Consider the following 16573-nt stretch of genomic DNA (forward strand, 5'->3'; position numbering starts at 1 on the left):
AATGCTTTTTCATTTTAAGAATGTGGCTGCATTGTTTGACTCATAAATGAAATTACTAATCAATAATCCTATTTGCATTTAAATTTTCTTCTTCAAGACTGCTCATTCTTTCACTTAATTAAAATGAAAAATAAAAAGACATTTGAGATTTATTTTTCAAAATGTACCCCAGCAAATAGACACCAAAATTCAATTTCAAATGTAAAATTTGAAAATGAAAAGGCATTTCCAGAAATGCCTTTTCATTTTAAGAATGTGGCTGCATTATTTGACCCATTAATAAAATTTGTAGTCAATCATCCTATTTGCATTTGCATTTTCTTCTTCACGACTGCACATTTTATGCCATAATCAAAAAGAAAAAAAAGCAGACATTGCTTTTTCGTTTTCGTGGTCTGCCCGCAAAGTACTGCCCAGAACTCGAAAACGAAAAAGCATTCCGAGCGGCGGGCGCAGCAGAGTGACGTCAGCTGCCGCTCTTCCTCAGCTCCCTGCTGACCGAGCTACCCATCTTGTTCGGTAGGGGGCGCTGTGCACGTCTGCATTGCATTACATTGCAAACGTGCCGAGAAATTGACTGAATTGCAGCAGGACCGAACTCAATTTGTGGCAGTGGCAGGCAGAACTGCCCCAAAATTAGCATATTTCATCCGACCAATAAAAGAAAAGTGTTTTTAATACAAAAAATGTCAACCTTCAAATAATCATGTACAGTTATGCACTCAATACTTGGTCGGGAATCCTTTTGCAGAAATGACTGCTTCAATGCAGCGTGACATGGAGGCAATCAGCCTGTGGCACTGCTGAGGTCTTATGGAGGCCCTGGATGCTTCGATAGCGGCCTTTAGCTCATCCAGAGTGTTGGGTCTTGAGTCTCTCAACGTTCTCTTCCCAATATCCCACAGATTCTCTATGGGGTTCAGGTCAGGAGAGTTGGCAGGCCAATTGAGCACAGTGATACCATGGTCAGTAAACCATTTACCAGTGGTTTTGGCACTGTGAGCAGGTGCCAGGTCGTGCTGAAAAATGAAATCTTCATCTCCATAAAGCTTTTCAGCAGATGGAAGCATGAAGTGCTCCAAAATCTCCTGATAGCTAGCTGCATTGACCCTGCCCTTGATAAAACACAGTGGACCAACACCAGCAGCTGACATGGCACCCCAGACCATCACTGACTGTGGGTACTTGACACTGGACTTCTGGCATTTTGGCATTTCCTTCTCCCCAGTCTTCCTCCAGACTCTGGCACCTTGATTTCCGAATGACATGCAGAATTTGCTTTCATCCGAAAAAAGTACTTTGGACCACTGAGCAACAGTCCAGTGCTGCTTCTCTGTAGCCCAGGTCAGGCGCTTCTGCCGCTGTTTCTGGTTCAAAAGTGGCTTGACCTGGGGAATGCGGCACCTGTAGCCCATTTCCTGCACACGCCTGTGCACGGTGGCTCTGGATGTTTCTACTCCAGACTCAGTCCACTGCTTCCGCAGGTCCCCAAAGGTCTAGAATCGGCCCTTCTCCACAATCTTCCTCAGGGTCCGGTCACCTCTTCTCGTTGTGCAGCGTTTTCTGCCACACTTTTTCCTTACCACAGACTTCCCACTGAGGTGCCTTGATACAGCACTCTGGGAACAGCCTATTCGTTCAGAAATTTCTTTCTGTGTCTTACCCTCTTGCTTGAGGGTGTCAATAGTGGCCTTCTGGACAGCAGTCAGGTCGGCAGTCTTACCCATGATTGGGGTTTTGAGTGATGAACCAGGCTGGAAGTTTTAAAGGCCTCAGGAATCTTTTGCAGGTGTTTAGAGTTAACTCGTTGATTCAGATGATTAGGTTCATAGCTCGTTTAGAGACCCTTTTAATGATATGCTAATTTTGTGAGATAGGAATTTTGGGTTTTCATGAGCTGTATGCCAAAATCATCTGTATTAAGACAATAAAAGACCTGAAATATTTCAGTTAGTGTGCAATGAATCTAAAATATATGAATGTTAAATTTTCATCATAACATTATGGAAAATAATGAACTTTATCACAATATGCTAATTTTTTGAGAAGGACCTGTATTTGCTGGGATACATTTTGAAAAATAAATCTTGAATGTCTTTTTATTTTTCATTTTAATTAAGTGAAAGAATGAGCAGTCTTAAAGAAGAAAATTAAAATGCAAATAGGATTATTGATTACTAATTTCATTTATGAGTCAAACAATGCAGCCACATTCTTAAAATGAAAAAGCATTTCTGAAAATGCTTTTTCATTTGAAATATGGTAATGATTTGCTTCCATACTGCCATGGTTGAACAACTTCAATCTCAAAAACGTGAAAGTGGTTCATGCGAATGCTGTTTCATAAAACCCTTAAACCACAGTGATGCTCGAATTAGATGATTTGCAATTAAAACTATGATACAGTGATTCTTACGGTGGTATATGAATGGTGTTATACAAATAAAATAGCCTTGTCTCCAATGCCTTTTATAACCGAATGTTGTCAGCCAACCCAACAAGCCTTTGTAAACCAACTAACGGAAAGTGCTGAAAGGTACTGAATAGTATTTTGTACACCCCTATTTTAAACTTTTGTTTAAATAATTACCTGAAGTCAAATGTGATGCAGTTTGAAAAGTTTTACTGAATAGCTATCACATAAACAACTGTGACACATTTGAGACTGAGAAGATATAAGCACACTTCTATCTGGGCTGAGCTCTGACTAGCTGTAGGCCTAAAATTAATCTGTTTCTTTAACCCATGGACACTAAGAGCAGACCTGGGCATTTTCTGGCCCCTGGACCACATGTGGTCCTTTCTTGGCCGGCCTGAATAAGGTCAGCAGACAATAAAGAATTGGTTGAATTCAAATGGCATGGTTGAATTTTGAAAGTGTTTTCTACTGCTTGCAGTTATTTTAGTTTTATGATGATCGCTTAGTTTTTGTTTTCAGCTTAGTAAAGTACAGTAATGAAAAAAATTGGAAACACTATAACTATTCACAGATTTGGGTTTGAAATATATTTTTTTATTTTGTTAACATACTCCTTCTTACTTGAAGTAATAAAGTTTCGGAACAGCCCAGCCAGGGTCCAGACTTGAATCTAAAGAATGTGTGAAGGGACCTAAAGGTTAGGGTGATGGCAATGAGGCCTTCCAACCTGAAAGACTTGGAGCTGATCACCAAAGATAAATCATTACATTTCCAGTGGAAACATAGAAAAAGCTGCTCAGCAATTATAAGAAGGTTTTATTGTTGTAATGCTAATAAAGATTTTTCAATTCTTTTTTCTTTGGATTCTACTTTTATTTTATCATCTTGTGAGAATTCCTGCCTCAGATCCTGTCATAAACAAACGTTTTGGTTAAATATTGTCACGGTTCTGTCACGGTTAACTTGGAATTGGACCCCACAATGCAGACGAGCAGGCAGCATGATGGTAAGTAAACAACAAAAGCATAACCAGGAAAATAAACAGAAACATGATTCAAAACTTGAACAGTGAAAAACATAAGGAAACGCCCCGAAACCTAAAACCAAACAACCCTACATCATGACAGAACCCCCCTTGAGGGCGGATACCAGACGCCCACAACAGTCCAAACAAAAAGAAAACAACCCGACCAGGGCGGGCGGTGGGGGTCTCAGTAGGAGGGCCACAAACAAAAACAGAGTTCAGGCGGGCGACCAGGAGGTCGTCCCGAGCAGGCACAGAGTTCCGGCGGGTGATCAGGAGGTCGTCCCGAGCAGGCACAGAGTTCCGGCGGGTGATCAGGAGGTCGTCCCGAGCAGGCACAGAGTTCCGGCGGGTGATCAGGAGGTCGTCTCGAGCAGGCACAGAGTTCCGGCGGGTGATCAGGAGGTCGTCCCGAGCAGGCACAGAGTTCGGGCAGGTGATCAGGAGGTCGTCTCGAGCAGGCACAGAGTTCGGGCGGGCGACCAGGAGGTCGTCCCGAGCAGGCACAGAGTTCAGGCAGGTGATCAGGAGGTCGTCTCGAGCAGGCACAGAGTTCAGGCAGGTGATCAGGAGGTCGTCTCGAGCAGGCACAGAGTTCGGGCGGGCGACCAGGCAGACTCCTGCAGACTAGGAACAGGAGCTGAGGCATCGACGGGATCCTCCGTGACTTGAGCAGGAGCTGAGGCGTCGACCGGACCCTCCGTGACGTGAGCAGGAGCTGAGGCGTCGACCGGACCCTCCGTGACGTGAGCAGGAGCTGAGGCGTCGACCGGACCCTCAGTGACGTGAGCAGGAGCCGAGGCGTCAGCCGGACCCTCAGTGGCGTGAGCAGAGGCCTGGAGTCAGGCCGAGGCTGTGGGGTGTCTGGCCTGGAGTCAGGCCGAGGCTGTGGGGTGTCTGGCCTGGAGTTAGGCCGAGGCTGTGGGGTGTCTGGCCTGGAGTCAGGCCGAGGCTGTGGGGTGTCTGGCCTGGAGTCAGGCCGAGGCTGTGGGGTGTCTGGCCTGGAGTCAGGCCGAGGCTGTGGGGTGTCTGGCCTGGAGTCAGGCCGAGGCTGTGGGGTGTCTGGCCTGGAGTCAGGCCGAGGCTGTGGGGTGTCAGGCTGTGGACCTGACGTGGGCTGCTCTGCAGCAGCAGCAGCTCCCTGGAGTCCTGGCGTGGGCTGCTCTGCAGCAGCTTCCTGGAGACTTGACGTGGATGATGGAGGATGGCAGTAAAACAGCCGCTTACTGCCGCTTCATACTCCATCTCAATCTGCCTTATCCTCAGGAGAGGAATACAGGAGACCTGTCGTCCTGAGGATCTTGATTTGGCTAGCAGTGAACCTCAAGCTCTGCTCTAGCTCGGCAGGTGTTGCCCCAGAACTCCGGGCTGGATCGAGCGCAGACGGCATGGGCGGAGGTGCAGCAAGCCTGGGAGACAGTGCTGTGGCAGACGAAGATGCGGGCTTACTTGCTGCAGCCCTCACGTCAGCTGGCAGGGAAACCACCTCCGGAACCACTGCACGTCGGCGTTTCTTGCAGCGGGAGGAGGACATGGGTCTCACTGCCGGACCAGAGTGCACAAACAGGGGAGGAGGCGGAGAACGGCGACGAAGAGGACCAGTCCCCGGAACTGGAATCGCCAACCTGGTTCCATCATAAGCCGACACCGACAGCCCCGCAGAACGGCGCAACGACTTCTCCGCCTCCCGAGACAGGAAAGTAAAGAGGTCAATGGAGCTAGCCTGATGCTCCTCCGCGAGGTCCTTGTCTGGTGGAAACATACTGTCACGGTTCTGTCATGGTTTACTTGGAATTGGACCCCACAATGCAGACGAGCAGGCAGCGTGGTGGTAAGTAAAAAAGATTTAATAACAAAAACTCACTCACTACAGGAGGCAGGAACAAAACAAACGGGCAGGCAAGACAGGCATGGCATGATCAAAAAAACAAGACTTGGTTTTAGAACAAGACATGAGCATGAGAGTGAAAGATGTTTCCACGAAGACTAACAGAACAGGTGTGAATATATGGCGTGAAAACCAGGTTGAGTAAGGAAACAGATTAACTTGAAGCAGGTAAACTGAATAAACTTAATTAACAGAGCAAAATGTGACTGGACTCTTGAACACAAACTAGAAAAACATGAAGCAAAAGCATAACCAGATCCGAAAACCAAACTTGACAAAACATGAACAAGACGACAAAACAAAAGCATGACCAGGAAAATAAACAGAAACATGATTCAAAACTTGAACAGTGAAATACATAAGGAAAAACCCTGAAACCAAAAACCAAACAACCCTACATCATGACAAATATAAAGAAATTTGTAACCTAAATATGCCAGGGGTATTAATCATTTGGTGTAACGCAGAGTATTTCAGGCTAGTGTGTAAATACCTGACCTAATTTTGCTATATTTCTAGTTTGGGCAATGACATTGCTGTGTTGCCTGCCAGATGTCACCGTTATGTTGTTAAAGAACAACACTTAGAATGAATCTTGAAGTCCTGCGGTGTGTGAAAGTATCTGGTGCACATGAGAAAGTCTATTCAGTTTTTTCCAACTACAGGCTTTGTAGTTGCCTCACACTAAACAAAAACATACCAGTACAACATTTTACATATTCAAACCAAGCATTGACTTTTAGGCATGTTTTTACTAATGTTAAAGGCAAAACTCTGTACTAAGTTAGTGGGGAAAAATTATTGCTGTATTTTAGGTACTGTGTTTAAACTACTTGTTTTAATTGCTTGTATATAATGTAACTAAAATATGGTTTTGCTCTATCAGCTCAAATACTGTTTCCTTGGAGTTTATTGTCCCTTAGTTGTTTCTCGACACTAATTGACAGAATTAGTCTTTTTAAATTCTTTAAGATTGTGTTTGAAGAGAGAAAAACATTTACAGTGAGGCAGGCAGAACTATAAAAGCCATACCATAGTACTGGCAGTCTATAATATAAAATTTGAAGGACAACTCCAAGCTAAATCTTTTCTGTTGATTATTGTGGGAAGTGACTGGTTTATTTGACATTGGTAGATTGCTGCTGATTTTGTGTAATTAATGCTCTAGTTGTTCCTTTCAGCAAAAGCTTGTTCATTGTGAAGTGTTTCAGTGCTTTGGGGCAGTAGCTCACAGCAGCAGTGAGTTTTGTCTGCTTCAGAATGTTACAAGATAAGTTCAGAAGGTTCTCATGAGGTAACTAAAAGGGAAGTTAAACAAGAAATGATTAATTGTAAAACGTCTTTTGGCCTTCACTCATGTGGGCACGAAACATAATTGAGCCAGAATCCCACGTTGGTGTTTCAAACTAGCAGATTTTTTTCTTGGAACTAATAGAAAGTTGTTCATTTTGGGTAGTCATAATATGTAGTAAAAATATTAGCATTTATTTCTGATACACCAGGAAATTGGTCAATTACCTTGCTGAAATTGAAATATGCTAACATTCTATAATTTGATTTAAAAAGGAAGAAATTTTGTGAGAAATAAATTGCAAATACTGTTTAGCTCTGATCTGAAATGCAGTGAGAGCTCATTCTCATTCATAGCAGAGCCATTGCCTCTTCCTCCCTGCTTGCATGACACATCAAGGGACAATTGTGTCTTACCGGTCTCCAACAGAAAAAGTGATGCATTACATGTTGTCTTCTTCAATCTTTGCTATAACTTTCTCTGCATGGCTAGGATAACTGTTGTGCAACATGATCACCAAGCAGTTGTGAACAGGCCGCTTGTATTGATCTGTCTTTCTTCTGACAGTTATTTGGGGCCCTGTTGCGAGGCTGCTGCGCCGACCTCTCCTACCTGAATCTGTCCAAGAACGCCTTCTCTCACAGGTGGGCATTCACCTCAGATATCTTCGTTTTTTTCATCTTATAAGGAAGAAAATCAACTCTGAAGGAATTCCACCTAGGAGGCATCAAGAGAGTGTTTTTTTTTTTTTTTTTTTCCAGCTATATTAGTATATGTCTGGGACCTCACTGAGAAAAGAATTTTTGCTTCTCGCATTTCTGATTTCTTCTGCCTTCCTGCATATGTGTTTACAGAATGTGTTGGTGGTTTTCTTCCATGCACACATGTCTCTGTTTGCCAACAAGTTTTCAGTCTGTCAAGCGCTTGTTATCATGCCCACAAGTTGTTTTTATTTATTTAAATTTTTTTGGTAGGTGTGCATTGGATAAATGTGGGTATCTCTGTTTACCTTGCTGGAAGGCTGCAGCGGTTCCGGCTCTACTGATTTCATGTTCCACAGGGACCCAGGAGCCTCCCTGCTCACGATATTGCATTACAGAATTACAGAGAAGGAGAACTTGGTGAAAAATGAGACTAATTTTAGATGGGAATTATTGTTGCAATCCCCAGGCTCCCATGCATGCATTTTTGTACTTGTTCTGTCTTTGCATCTACTGTATCTTTTTGTCCACCTTTTACTTTTTTTTTTGCATTTGTCTGGTTGAGCTGATGTCTCCATCCTCTGTTAGATTTTTATCTTTCCTATTTTATTGCTTCTTTTCTCCCCTCACCACTTTTCTTTCCTCTCTGCCCGCCTCCACCTTTCATCATCTTTCTCAGCACTCCTTCCTTCCCCCTTCCACTTCCTGCTGATCGTCTGGTGCTCAAATGCATGCTGGCTCTGTGCTGCCGGTCAGATGGCCCCAGTGTTGTGGTGACAGCACGGAGCCGTAAGGCTGAACGGAGCTGATAAGAACGGACCCGGCTGCTGATTCTCATGAATATGAAACCGGCCTCAGATCACTTCCCTGTCCTTTGCACGTGTCTTCGCTTTTGAGTGACAATGAAGTTGTCCATGTAGATACTGTTACCAACACATGCACTTGTGGTTCGGACTTGCTGATACAGCTCTCTGAGGAGAGTAATATGAGAGACACGGCAACAGACACTGTTGTGTATCTGTGGAGGCTTGACAGGCTATGTTCTAATCATTATAAATGTGCCAAAAAAAAAGAGTCGGTGTCCCAGACAATGTGAGGTTATCACACCATCTGCGACTGTAATGCAGCTGCCTGCTTTTCCCCTTGCAGCTATCACGATGGCTTTATCTTACTTTTCTATTGACCTTTTCCATTTTTAGCCTGCATAACTTAATTTGCTCTGCATTTTCTCTATCTTTATCTCTCTGCGTTAATTCACTTTTATCACACTGCCAAGTTAACTTGGTTTATCTGTGCAGGGCAAATATTAGAGGTATCTGCGAGAGATATAGTGATCACAATGGCTTACAAAATTATCTACACTTGACTGTTTTCACATTTTGTCACTTTACAACCACTAACTGGAAGGAATTTTATTGGGATTTTATGTGACAAACTAACAGAAAGTAGTTCATAATTTTCAAGTGTATTGAAAATGATACAAAGTTTTCAAGAGAGTGGTGTGCATTTGTATTCATCCCCAGTAGTTCTGCTACCCCTAAATAAAATCCTGAGCAATCAATTGTCTTCAAGAGTGTAATCTCAGTATATATACAGTTATTCTCTGGAGGCCTCAGAGGTTTGTTAGAGAGCATAATGAACAAACAGCATCATGACCAAGGAACAGACAGGTGAGGGCGAAAGTTGTGGAAAAGATTATGCAGAGTTAGGTTATAAAACAGCTTCTCAAGATTTAATTTAATTAATCAGAGAAGCAGTCAAAAGGGTCATTGTAACTCTGAAAGAGCTGCAGATGCTTATCTCAGGTGTAAAACAAGATTAGGACAACTATTCACACCAGAAATGTGGCCTTTGTGGAAGATTGACAAAGAGAAAGTCATGTTTGAGAAAAATCCATAATGAGTCCTGTTTGCAGTGTGCCACCAACCATTTAAGGAACACAAGTATGTGGAAGGAGGTGCTCTAGTGAGATTGGACACAGATGAAACCTTTGGGCTTACATGCAAAACATTCGGTGGAGAAAAATGGAAGCAACTTTTATATCATACTTCTGTGCCGTGTGCCATACATACTCTTTACGAACAATTGAAGGGTCCTCACACAAAATGTGAGGTTAAGGTTGACCCCCCACTATTACGCCCTTCATCCACCTCACAAGGTAGTAATAAACCCTAAACCACAATGGACTGTAAGGGGTGACACAGGATTGTGGAGATAGCTTGGCATAGTACCTCAAAACAACAGCAGAAGCGGCACAAGCCGGCGGTTGCAGAGAAGTAAGAAACCCCAAATGATATTCCAGTGTCCGTCTGGTCTGAGAAATATGCTACTCATCAGAATCTGAATCGATTTTGACAGCCTACATAAGCATTGTGACAGAGTTCAGCCAAATCTAAAAGAAACCCCAGATGCACATCCTATGTAGATTGTTCAGGTGAATGCTGCAAGTTGTAGGCCATACCCCAATCCCAGCAGCATGCTCTGAAACTGCACACTGTCTGTGGCCTTTGCATATAATATTGTACGGTTTCAAGACACAAAGTAATCTTTAATAGAGGGTTTTTGTAAATTTTAACTGCGGAACTATGATCAGACCAGGGCTTAACATTTACATCTACCTGAACAAAGAATCCCCTCTGTGAAACATAGTAGTGGCAGCATTATGCTGTGGGGATTGCTTTTCTTAAACAGCGAAAGGGAAACTGGTTAGAGTTGAAGATGGATGGAGCTAAATAAAAGGCAATCTTGGAAAAAAGCCTGTTAAAGGCCGCTAAGACATGAAACTGGGGTAGAGGTTCAACTTCCAGGTGAAGCATTTTCATGAGTTAGAATGACCCAGTTAAAGTTTAGAACTGAATCCTATATATATATATATATATATATGTATGTATATGTATGTATATATATATATATATATATGTATATGTATATATATATATATATATATATATATATACATACACACACACTCAGCGGCATAATACAGATGTTGCAGATTTGTCGGCTGTACATCCATGATGCGAATCTCCCATTCCACTACATCGCAAAGGTGCTCTATTGGATTGAGATCTGGTGACTGTGGAGGTCATTTGAGTCCAGTGAACTCATTGCAATGTTCAAGAAACCATTCTGAGATGATTAATGCTTTATGACATGGTGCGTTATCCTGCTGGAAGAAACCATCAGAAGATGGGTACACTGTGGTCATAAAGGGATGGACATGGTCAGCAACAATACTCAGGTAGGCTGTGGCGTTGACACGATACTCAATTGGTACTAAGGGGCCCAAAGTGTGCCAAGAAAATATCCCCCACACCATTACACCACCACCACCAGCCTGAACCGTTGATACAAGGCAGGATGGGTCCATTCTTTCATGTTGTTGACGACAAATTCTGACCCTACCACCTGAATGTCGCAGAGGAAATCAAGACTCATCAGACCAGGCAACGTTTTTCCAATCTTATATTGTCCAATTTTGGTGAGCCTGTGCGAATTGTAGCCTCAGTTTCCTGTTCTTAGCTGACAGGAGTGGCACCCGGTGTGGTCTTCTGCTGCTGTAGCCCATCCGCCTCAAGGTTCGACGTGTTGTACATTCAGAGATGCTCTTCTGCATACCTTGGTTGTAACGAGTGGTTATTTGAGTTACTGTTGCCTTTCTATCAGCTCGAACCAGTCTGGCCATTCTCCTCTGACCTCTGCCATCAACAAGGCATTTGCCCACAGAACTGCCGCTCACTGGATATTTTCTATTTTTCTCTGTAAACCCTAGAGATGGTAGTGCGTGAAAACCCAAGAAGATCAGCAGTTTCTGAAATACTCAGACCAGCCCGTCTGGCACCAACAACCATGCCACGTTCAAAGTCACTTAAATCACCTTTCTTCCCCATTCTGATGCTCAGTTTGAACTGCAGCAGATCGTCTTGACCATGTCTACATGCCTAAATGCATTTACTTGCTGCCATGTTATTGGCTGATTAGAAATTTGCATTAACGAGCAGTTGGACAGATGTACCTAATAAAGTGGCCGGGGAGTGTACATATATATATATGTTCACAGACACACTCCATCCAATCTGACTTGGATTTAGCTAAAGTGTAAACAGTGCAGATTTTACTCTATAGATGTGCAAGACACACATAAGTTGCCATTGAATTTTGCTGCATAAGTTGGTTTTACAGAGTATTGACCAGAGGGCTGACTACAAATGCATGCCACACTTTTCAGATTTTCATTTGTAGAAATTGTGAAAAACTGTGTATGCTTTTCTTTCCACTTCACAATTATGCATTACTGTTTCTTGGCTTAACACGTAAAATCACAAAAAAATACATTGATGTTTGTGATTGTAACCTAAGAAAATATGGAAGAGGTTCTGGTAGTATGAACATATCAAGGCATTGCATCCTAATTCATTCTACTTTTTTTGCATATACCCAAGCTCTTTTTATTCAGTATTATTATAAGATAACACGGTTTTATCTGTGCAGGCGGAATATGGGAGGATTATAAAAAGAGCTATAGTGAAAATAGTGAAGCAACATCCTATGTGTGAATCTGCAGGCTGTGGAAGTGAAAAACACCAGAGCAAAATCCATTGTAGCTTGTAATGTTTCATTCTTCTTAAAGCCCAACTTAGCAAGCTTTCAGTCAAGCTCTGGTTGCTCTAATTTTGACTCCGTAATCAGCATTAAGCGTCAGGTCATGACATACACAAGGACAGGGTTAGTGGGGAGCTCACAGAGCATAATATGCACCAAACTGAGCCAGGAACTGGAAAGGCAGAGTGATTTGTCATTTTATTCCCAATCAGTTACATTACTTCTCTCATATCTATGACCCAGCTGTAGCAAACACATGAACACGTGAAAAAAACTGGCTCAGCAATCAAACTGGAGAGCAGAGGGCAGCTTTTTTTGTAACAATCCATTTCTGAGGTTCAGGTTCTATTACAGTTTTGCTGCTGCAGGCAGGGTATTTCTGATTAACCTCACTGTAATAGATGAGCTCTTTGTTGATCAGGAGCCGAATGAACAGATACAGCACTGGAAAAGGCACCTTTTCAAAAAAAGGAAGTCATGGGGCACCCCACGGCTTAGTGGTAGAGCAGGCGCACCAGATGCAGAGGCTACAGTCCTCAACATAGTCGTACATAGTTTGATTCCCAGCTCGAAGTAAGCAAAACAGCAGCTTCCTGAAAAGAGGTAGCAGGTAATCATTGCCTGAGGAAAACAAACCTCATCTTTCAGTATGACGAATTCCCCCTGCTCCCTCCTCACTCCCTCCTTGCACCCGTCACTTCGCCCCGCGTTCTCCAGACACCCTTTCCCATCCACCGCTGGGGTGAATTATTTGTACAGTTGGGAGTTGAAGTGGCAGATTGCTTGCCATGACAAGTGCTAACCACATCTGAACCAGCATAGTTGCATATGCATGCTCTCTCCCTGTCTTTGCCCCCCTGTTGACAGGCTAATTTACTGTTTTTTCCAAGCAGATGGTTGGCTGATTTGTTATTCTTACCTTTTAGGTGGTGGCAGTAATAAATGCCAAGCCCAGTACTATATAGTGTCTCCTTGATGTAATACTGACCTAAATGTCTCCACTGGCATCTGTCTGCTTTACTGCTACCACACTCTCTCTCTGTCAACTCCCTGCTCATCTGCTGGACACTTTCTGTCGCTCTTTAAAAGCTTTTTCCCTTCTTATGCCATTCCCCCTCTTTTCTCGTTCAGTCTTCCATCTGTTCTTGTTCTTGTCTGAGCATTTTTTATGTACCAGCGTCTGCCTGGCTGTGATCCGTCTCTCTCTATTTAAATATCTCCTTTTGCTCTATTGTCCTTTCCCAGGAGGGGGAGAGACTCTCTGCCGACTTTCCGCCAGTTCTTCAGCTCCGCCTTCAGCCTGACCTATGTCAACCTGGCCTCCATGAAGGTCCCCCCGGATTCACTGAGGTGAGACACGGATTTAAACAGTCTTTTAAAAGTCTGCCAGCAAGACATTATTTTAACTAACCTCTATAGGCTGGAAAAATGGCTGTAATTAATTCTTGAATCTTTTTAATAGAATTTCAAATGAATGTGTTTAGTTTAAAAGCCAGTTTTACTGCCAAAGTGCCCTGTAAAAAATATATATAAAAGTCTGTCTTTATGTAAAGGTCTTCTCAAGTGATGAATAAATCAGCATTACTGCCAGACTTGGTTCTAATGAAAGTATAAAGCAGCATCAACAGTAAAGCGGCACGTTAAGATCATTTATAAAAATAGTCACATCAAAGTTTAAAGTGCGGCTGAGCAATAAAGCAGTCTCAAAATTAGATTGCTATTAAATGTATGTACATCTTGGCAATGTAAATTACGCTTTAAGTCAGTCCATTAATTCATTAAATGGCCCATTCCACAGTATAAACGCAGACTACAATGGCTGAGTGTTTTTAGGCTTTGTATACAGATGATCTCCAATTTTTATTGGCTAAATAATGAACAAGATCATAAAACAAGAACATTTTAAACAAAACAGCATTATAAGCCATCAGCAATATGTAAAAGGGTAAATAAAAACCATGTAGTTATTTACAGTACAGAGAGCAGTATTAACCTTCAGGCTCCATTTGTTCGGCTTCACAGCTCTGTGCTTCACGCTAACATGGTTGCTAGGCAACAGAAGTTACGCTAAGGTAAGAGCAAGAGAAACGCAGACCGACGTAACCGGCGGCACACTAAGCTAATCTGGCATGTTTAGCTAATAGCTACAGGTAGCATAAGTGTTACTGTTTGACCATCATTTGTTTACATGACGCTTCTTATAGACGCTCATTTGACTTGGTGATTGACATCCGCCAAGCTCATGTAGCTGCACTGCTCCAGCTCAACATGCCGTAAAGGAAGTTTAACCTGATGTGAAACGTAAATCGATAAATCTATGTTTGATTAATCTGTGGCTATCCTCAAGGACCCGGATGTGTGACACAAAAAACTGAATTTTGGAACTGAAATTGAATTTCAGACCTGAAAGTGAAAGTAGTCAAACTGAATTTTTAATACAACGAAATACATTTTAAAAGCAAATGAATTCAATTTCAAATCACTAAATTCAGTTTCAGTTTAGTAAAATTCATTTTCAAACCAATGCAATTAATTTCAAATTGGCAAATACTGATTTAGTCTAAGTAATTCAAATTCAGTTTCTGATGGCCTAAGTTTCTTCCCATAGCCGGGCCACCGCACCAAAAACAGGAAGAAAGGATGTAAGTTAGGAGCAGCGTGTTTGAGTAGAAGAAGTAGTTGAGAAAAAACAAAGTAAGAGTGCGAATCTGATGACAAAATAATTTGAAAATGTCTCTTGGGAGTAGTGAAGAGATGCAGGGACACAACTATATCTGAACACTAAAGTGCAACAGAAACCCTTATAAGATGGACTTTCTTCTTCACACTTTTTTTGTTCTTGATCAGCGCAATGCTGCCCTCAAAACAATCCATTGCAACTGCATCACTCTATTTGGTCCGGTCTAAAAATCTCTTTATAAAAGCAAGCCAGGCCAAATGAAGGTCTGAATTTCCTCACTCTTTACCCATCCCTGGGACAATCCCTGGGACGGACCAGCAGTGTGAATGCAAACTAAGAATCCCTAATCTCAAAGTGATTTTAAAGCATTAATAATCACTGTAGGAAGTCCAGCTTTAAGCGATCTATATAATATGCTTTTCATAGTTGTCTCAAATAAAGATGCTTCTTATGCCAAGAAACCATCTCAATGAAATTTTTGTATTTTCACAAATATGTTAAGGCATTCGTGAATCTCAAATTGTATTTAAAAGACCTCTGTTCAGTGTAGAACAATCCATATGACGTTTGACCAGTTTACATATTTAGGATTTGTAACTAGAAATGGTTAAACTTATTCCAGACCCTTTAAAAAACCCTGAAATAGCCCTTAAATTTACCCTGCAAGCAGCCTCAGCGTTATAAATTTTCTATATGTTCTCACAACGCTTACATTCCGCACAACACAGGGGCTGCCCACTCTTTATTGGCTGGACGGAACTATAAGCAAGAGAAAACAAGTCTGAATCGCAATTAATAGAACATTTTGAATTTTTGGGCACCCCATAACCAATGGCACCCTGCTTGGAGAGCCATATTGCAACAAACTTAACAGAAGCTTCTTATCTTGCCTCTTTTACCAGCTCAAAAGCTGATAAAGCTGTCATTGTTGGGGAGGTAAGAAAAATGGAGACATTATGTTTTCTGTATGAAATAATGGTGATTTATAAATATAGCTCTAAATTCATATTAATGAACACACACAACTACAGCATCACCACCTTTGTGATCATATTTCTGCTATTTCAGCCAGCCCTAATTACTCAGCTGTAAATGGGGAGCTGTGCAGCCAGCAGGTGTAGATTTGTGTTAACGTTTTTCTACATCTCTATAAAGGCAGCAGTGCTTTAGTGACAGAACTTCCTAGTTTGCTTTCTGATTGTTATTCATTAGAACCTGTGTGTGATTCATCATGACATGTTGAGGCTGGAATAAATCCACTTTTATTGCCTAGTTGCATGTTACACTAAGGTGACTCCACAGTATAAATGAAGTTAACATAAAAATAAAGAAAATGAATAAAATACCCTGATCTGAACTCATAATCAGTATTCGGTGACCAAAACAAAAAAGGTAAATCTTACCTTTACTGATAATGGGAAAATAATCTATGATATGCAACAACACTCATTAATTTTGTGACCATGGTTTTTATCATGCATGTATGATATACTGAATAGTGCGGTGTTGCTGATAATCCTATATCAGGAACATTCTGCTGAGTGTGCCGCTGTGACTAATGTAGCACCACCTGTGACAGCCACTTGATAATTGAATCTACTCTCCCCTCATTTGTAAAGTCTTTGGTCAAGAAGCATCTACTGAGCTGGCAAAAACAAACTGCAATACGAGCAGTTTTTGTGTTCATAAAATAAATATCCATGAAGTTAGGTAAGTAGGTTTAAATAGACCAGTCATTCAGCCAGTGATCATAATCAGTTAATTTACTCTTGATCCGTTCAGACTGGTGGTTAAATACTGACCAATCAGAATTGTTTCTTCATTAAATGCATCAAATGTGTGAAAATGTCACCTTTTGCTTTTATATTTCTGGATTCCATGTATTACAAGTAATACAGATTAAGTAATTAATGAATGACATTTCAACAGCTTAATTGAAACAACCAAAATTGAAACCTCCATTTCCTT

The 16573-nt window shown here is 41.9% G+C and overlaps 1 protein-coding gene across 5 annotated transcripts in view; it reads left to right on the forward strand.

Annotated features, from left to right (window-relative positions):
* Nucleotides 1–16573, forward strand: part of carmil3 (capping protein regulator and myosin 1 linker 3) — a 150951-nt gene that overhangs the window by 76598 nt on the left and 57780 nt on the right. For all 5 annotated transcript variants that reach the window (XM_047368548.1, XM_047368545.1, XM_047368546.1 and 2 more), the window contains exons 15-16: nucleotides 7190–7266; nucleotides 13171–13275. In XM_047368548.1, coding sequence (XP_047224504.1) covers nucleotides 7190–7266; nucleotides 13171–13275 — 182 coding nt within the window. The remainder of the gene's footprint in view (nucleotides 1–7189; nucleotides 7267–13170; nucleotides 13276–16573) is intronic.

The sequence above is a fragment of the Girardinichthys multiradiatus genome, chromosome 6 (assembly GCF_021462225.1).
Source record: "Girardinichthys multiradiatus isolate DD_20200921_A chromosome 6, DD_fGirMul_XY1, whole genome shotgun sequence".
NCBI lineage: Eukaryota > Metazoa > Chordata > Actinopteri > Cyprinodontiformes > Goodeidae > Girardinichthys > Girardinichthys multiradiatus.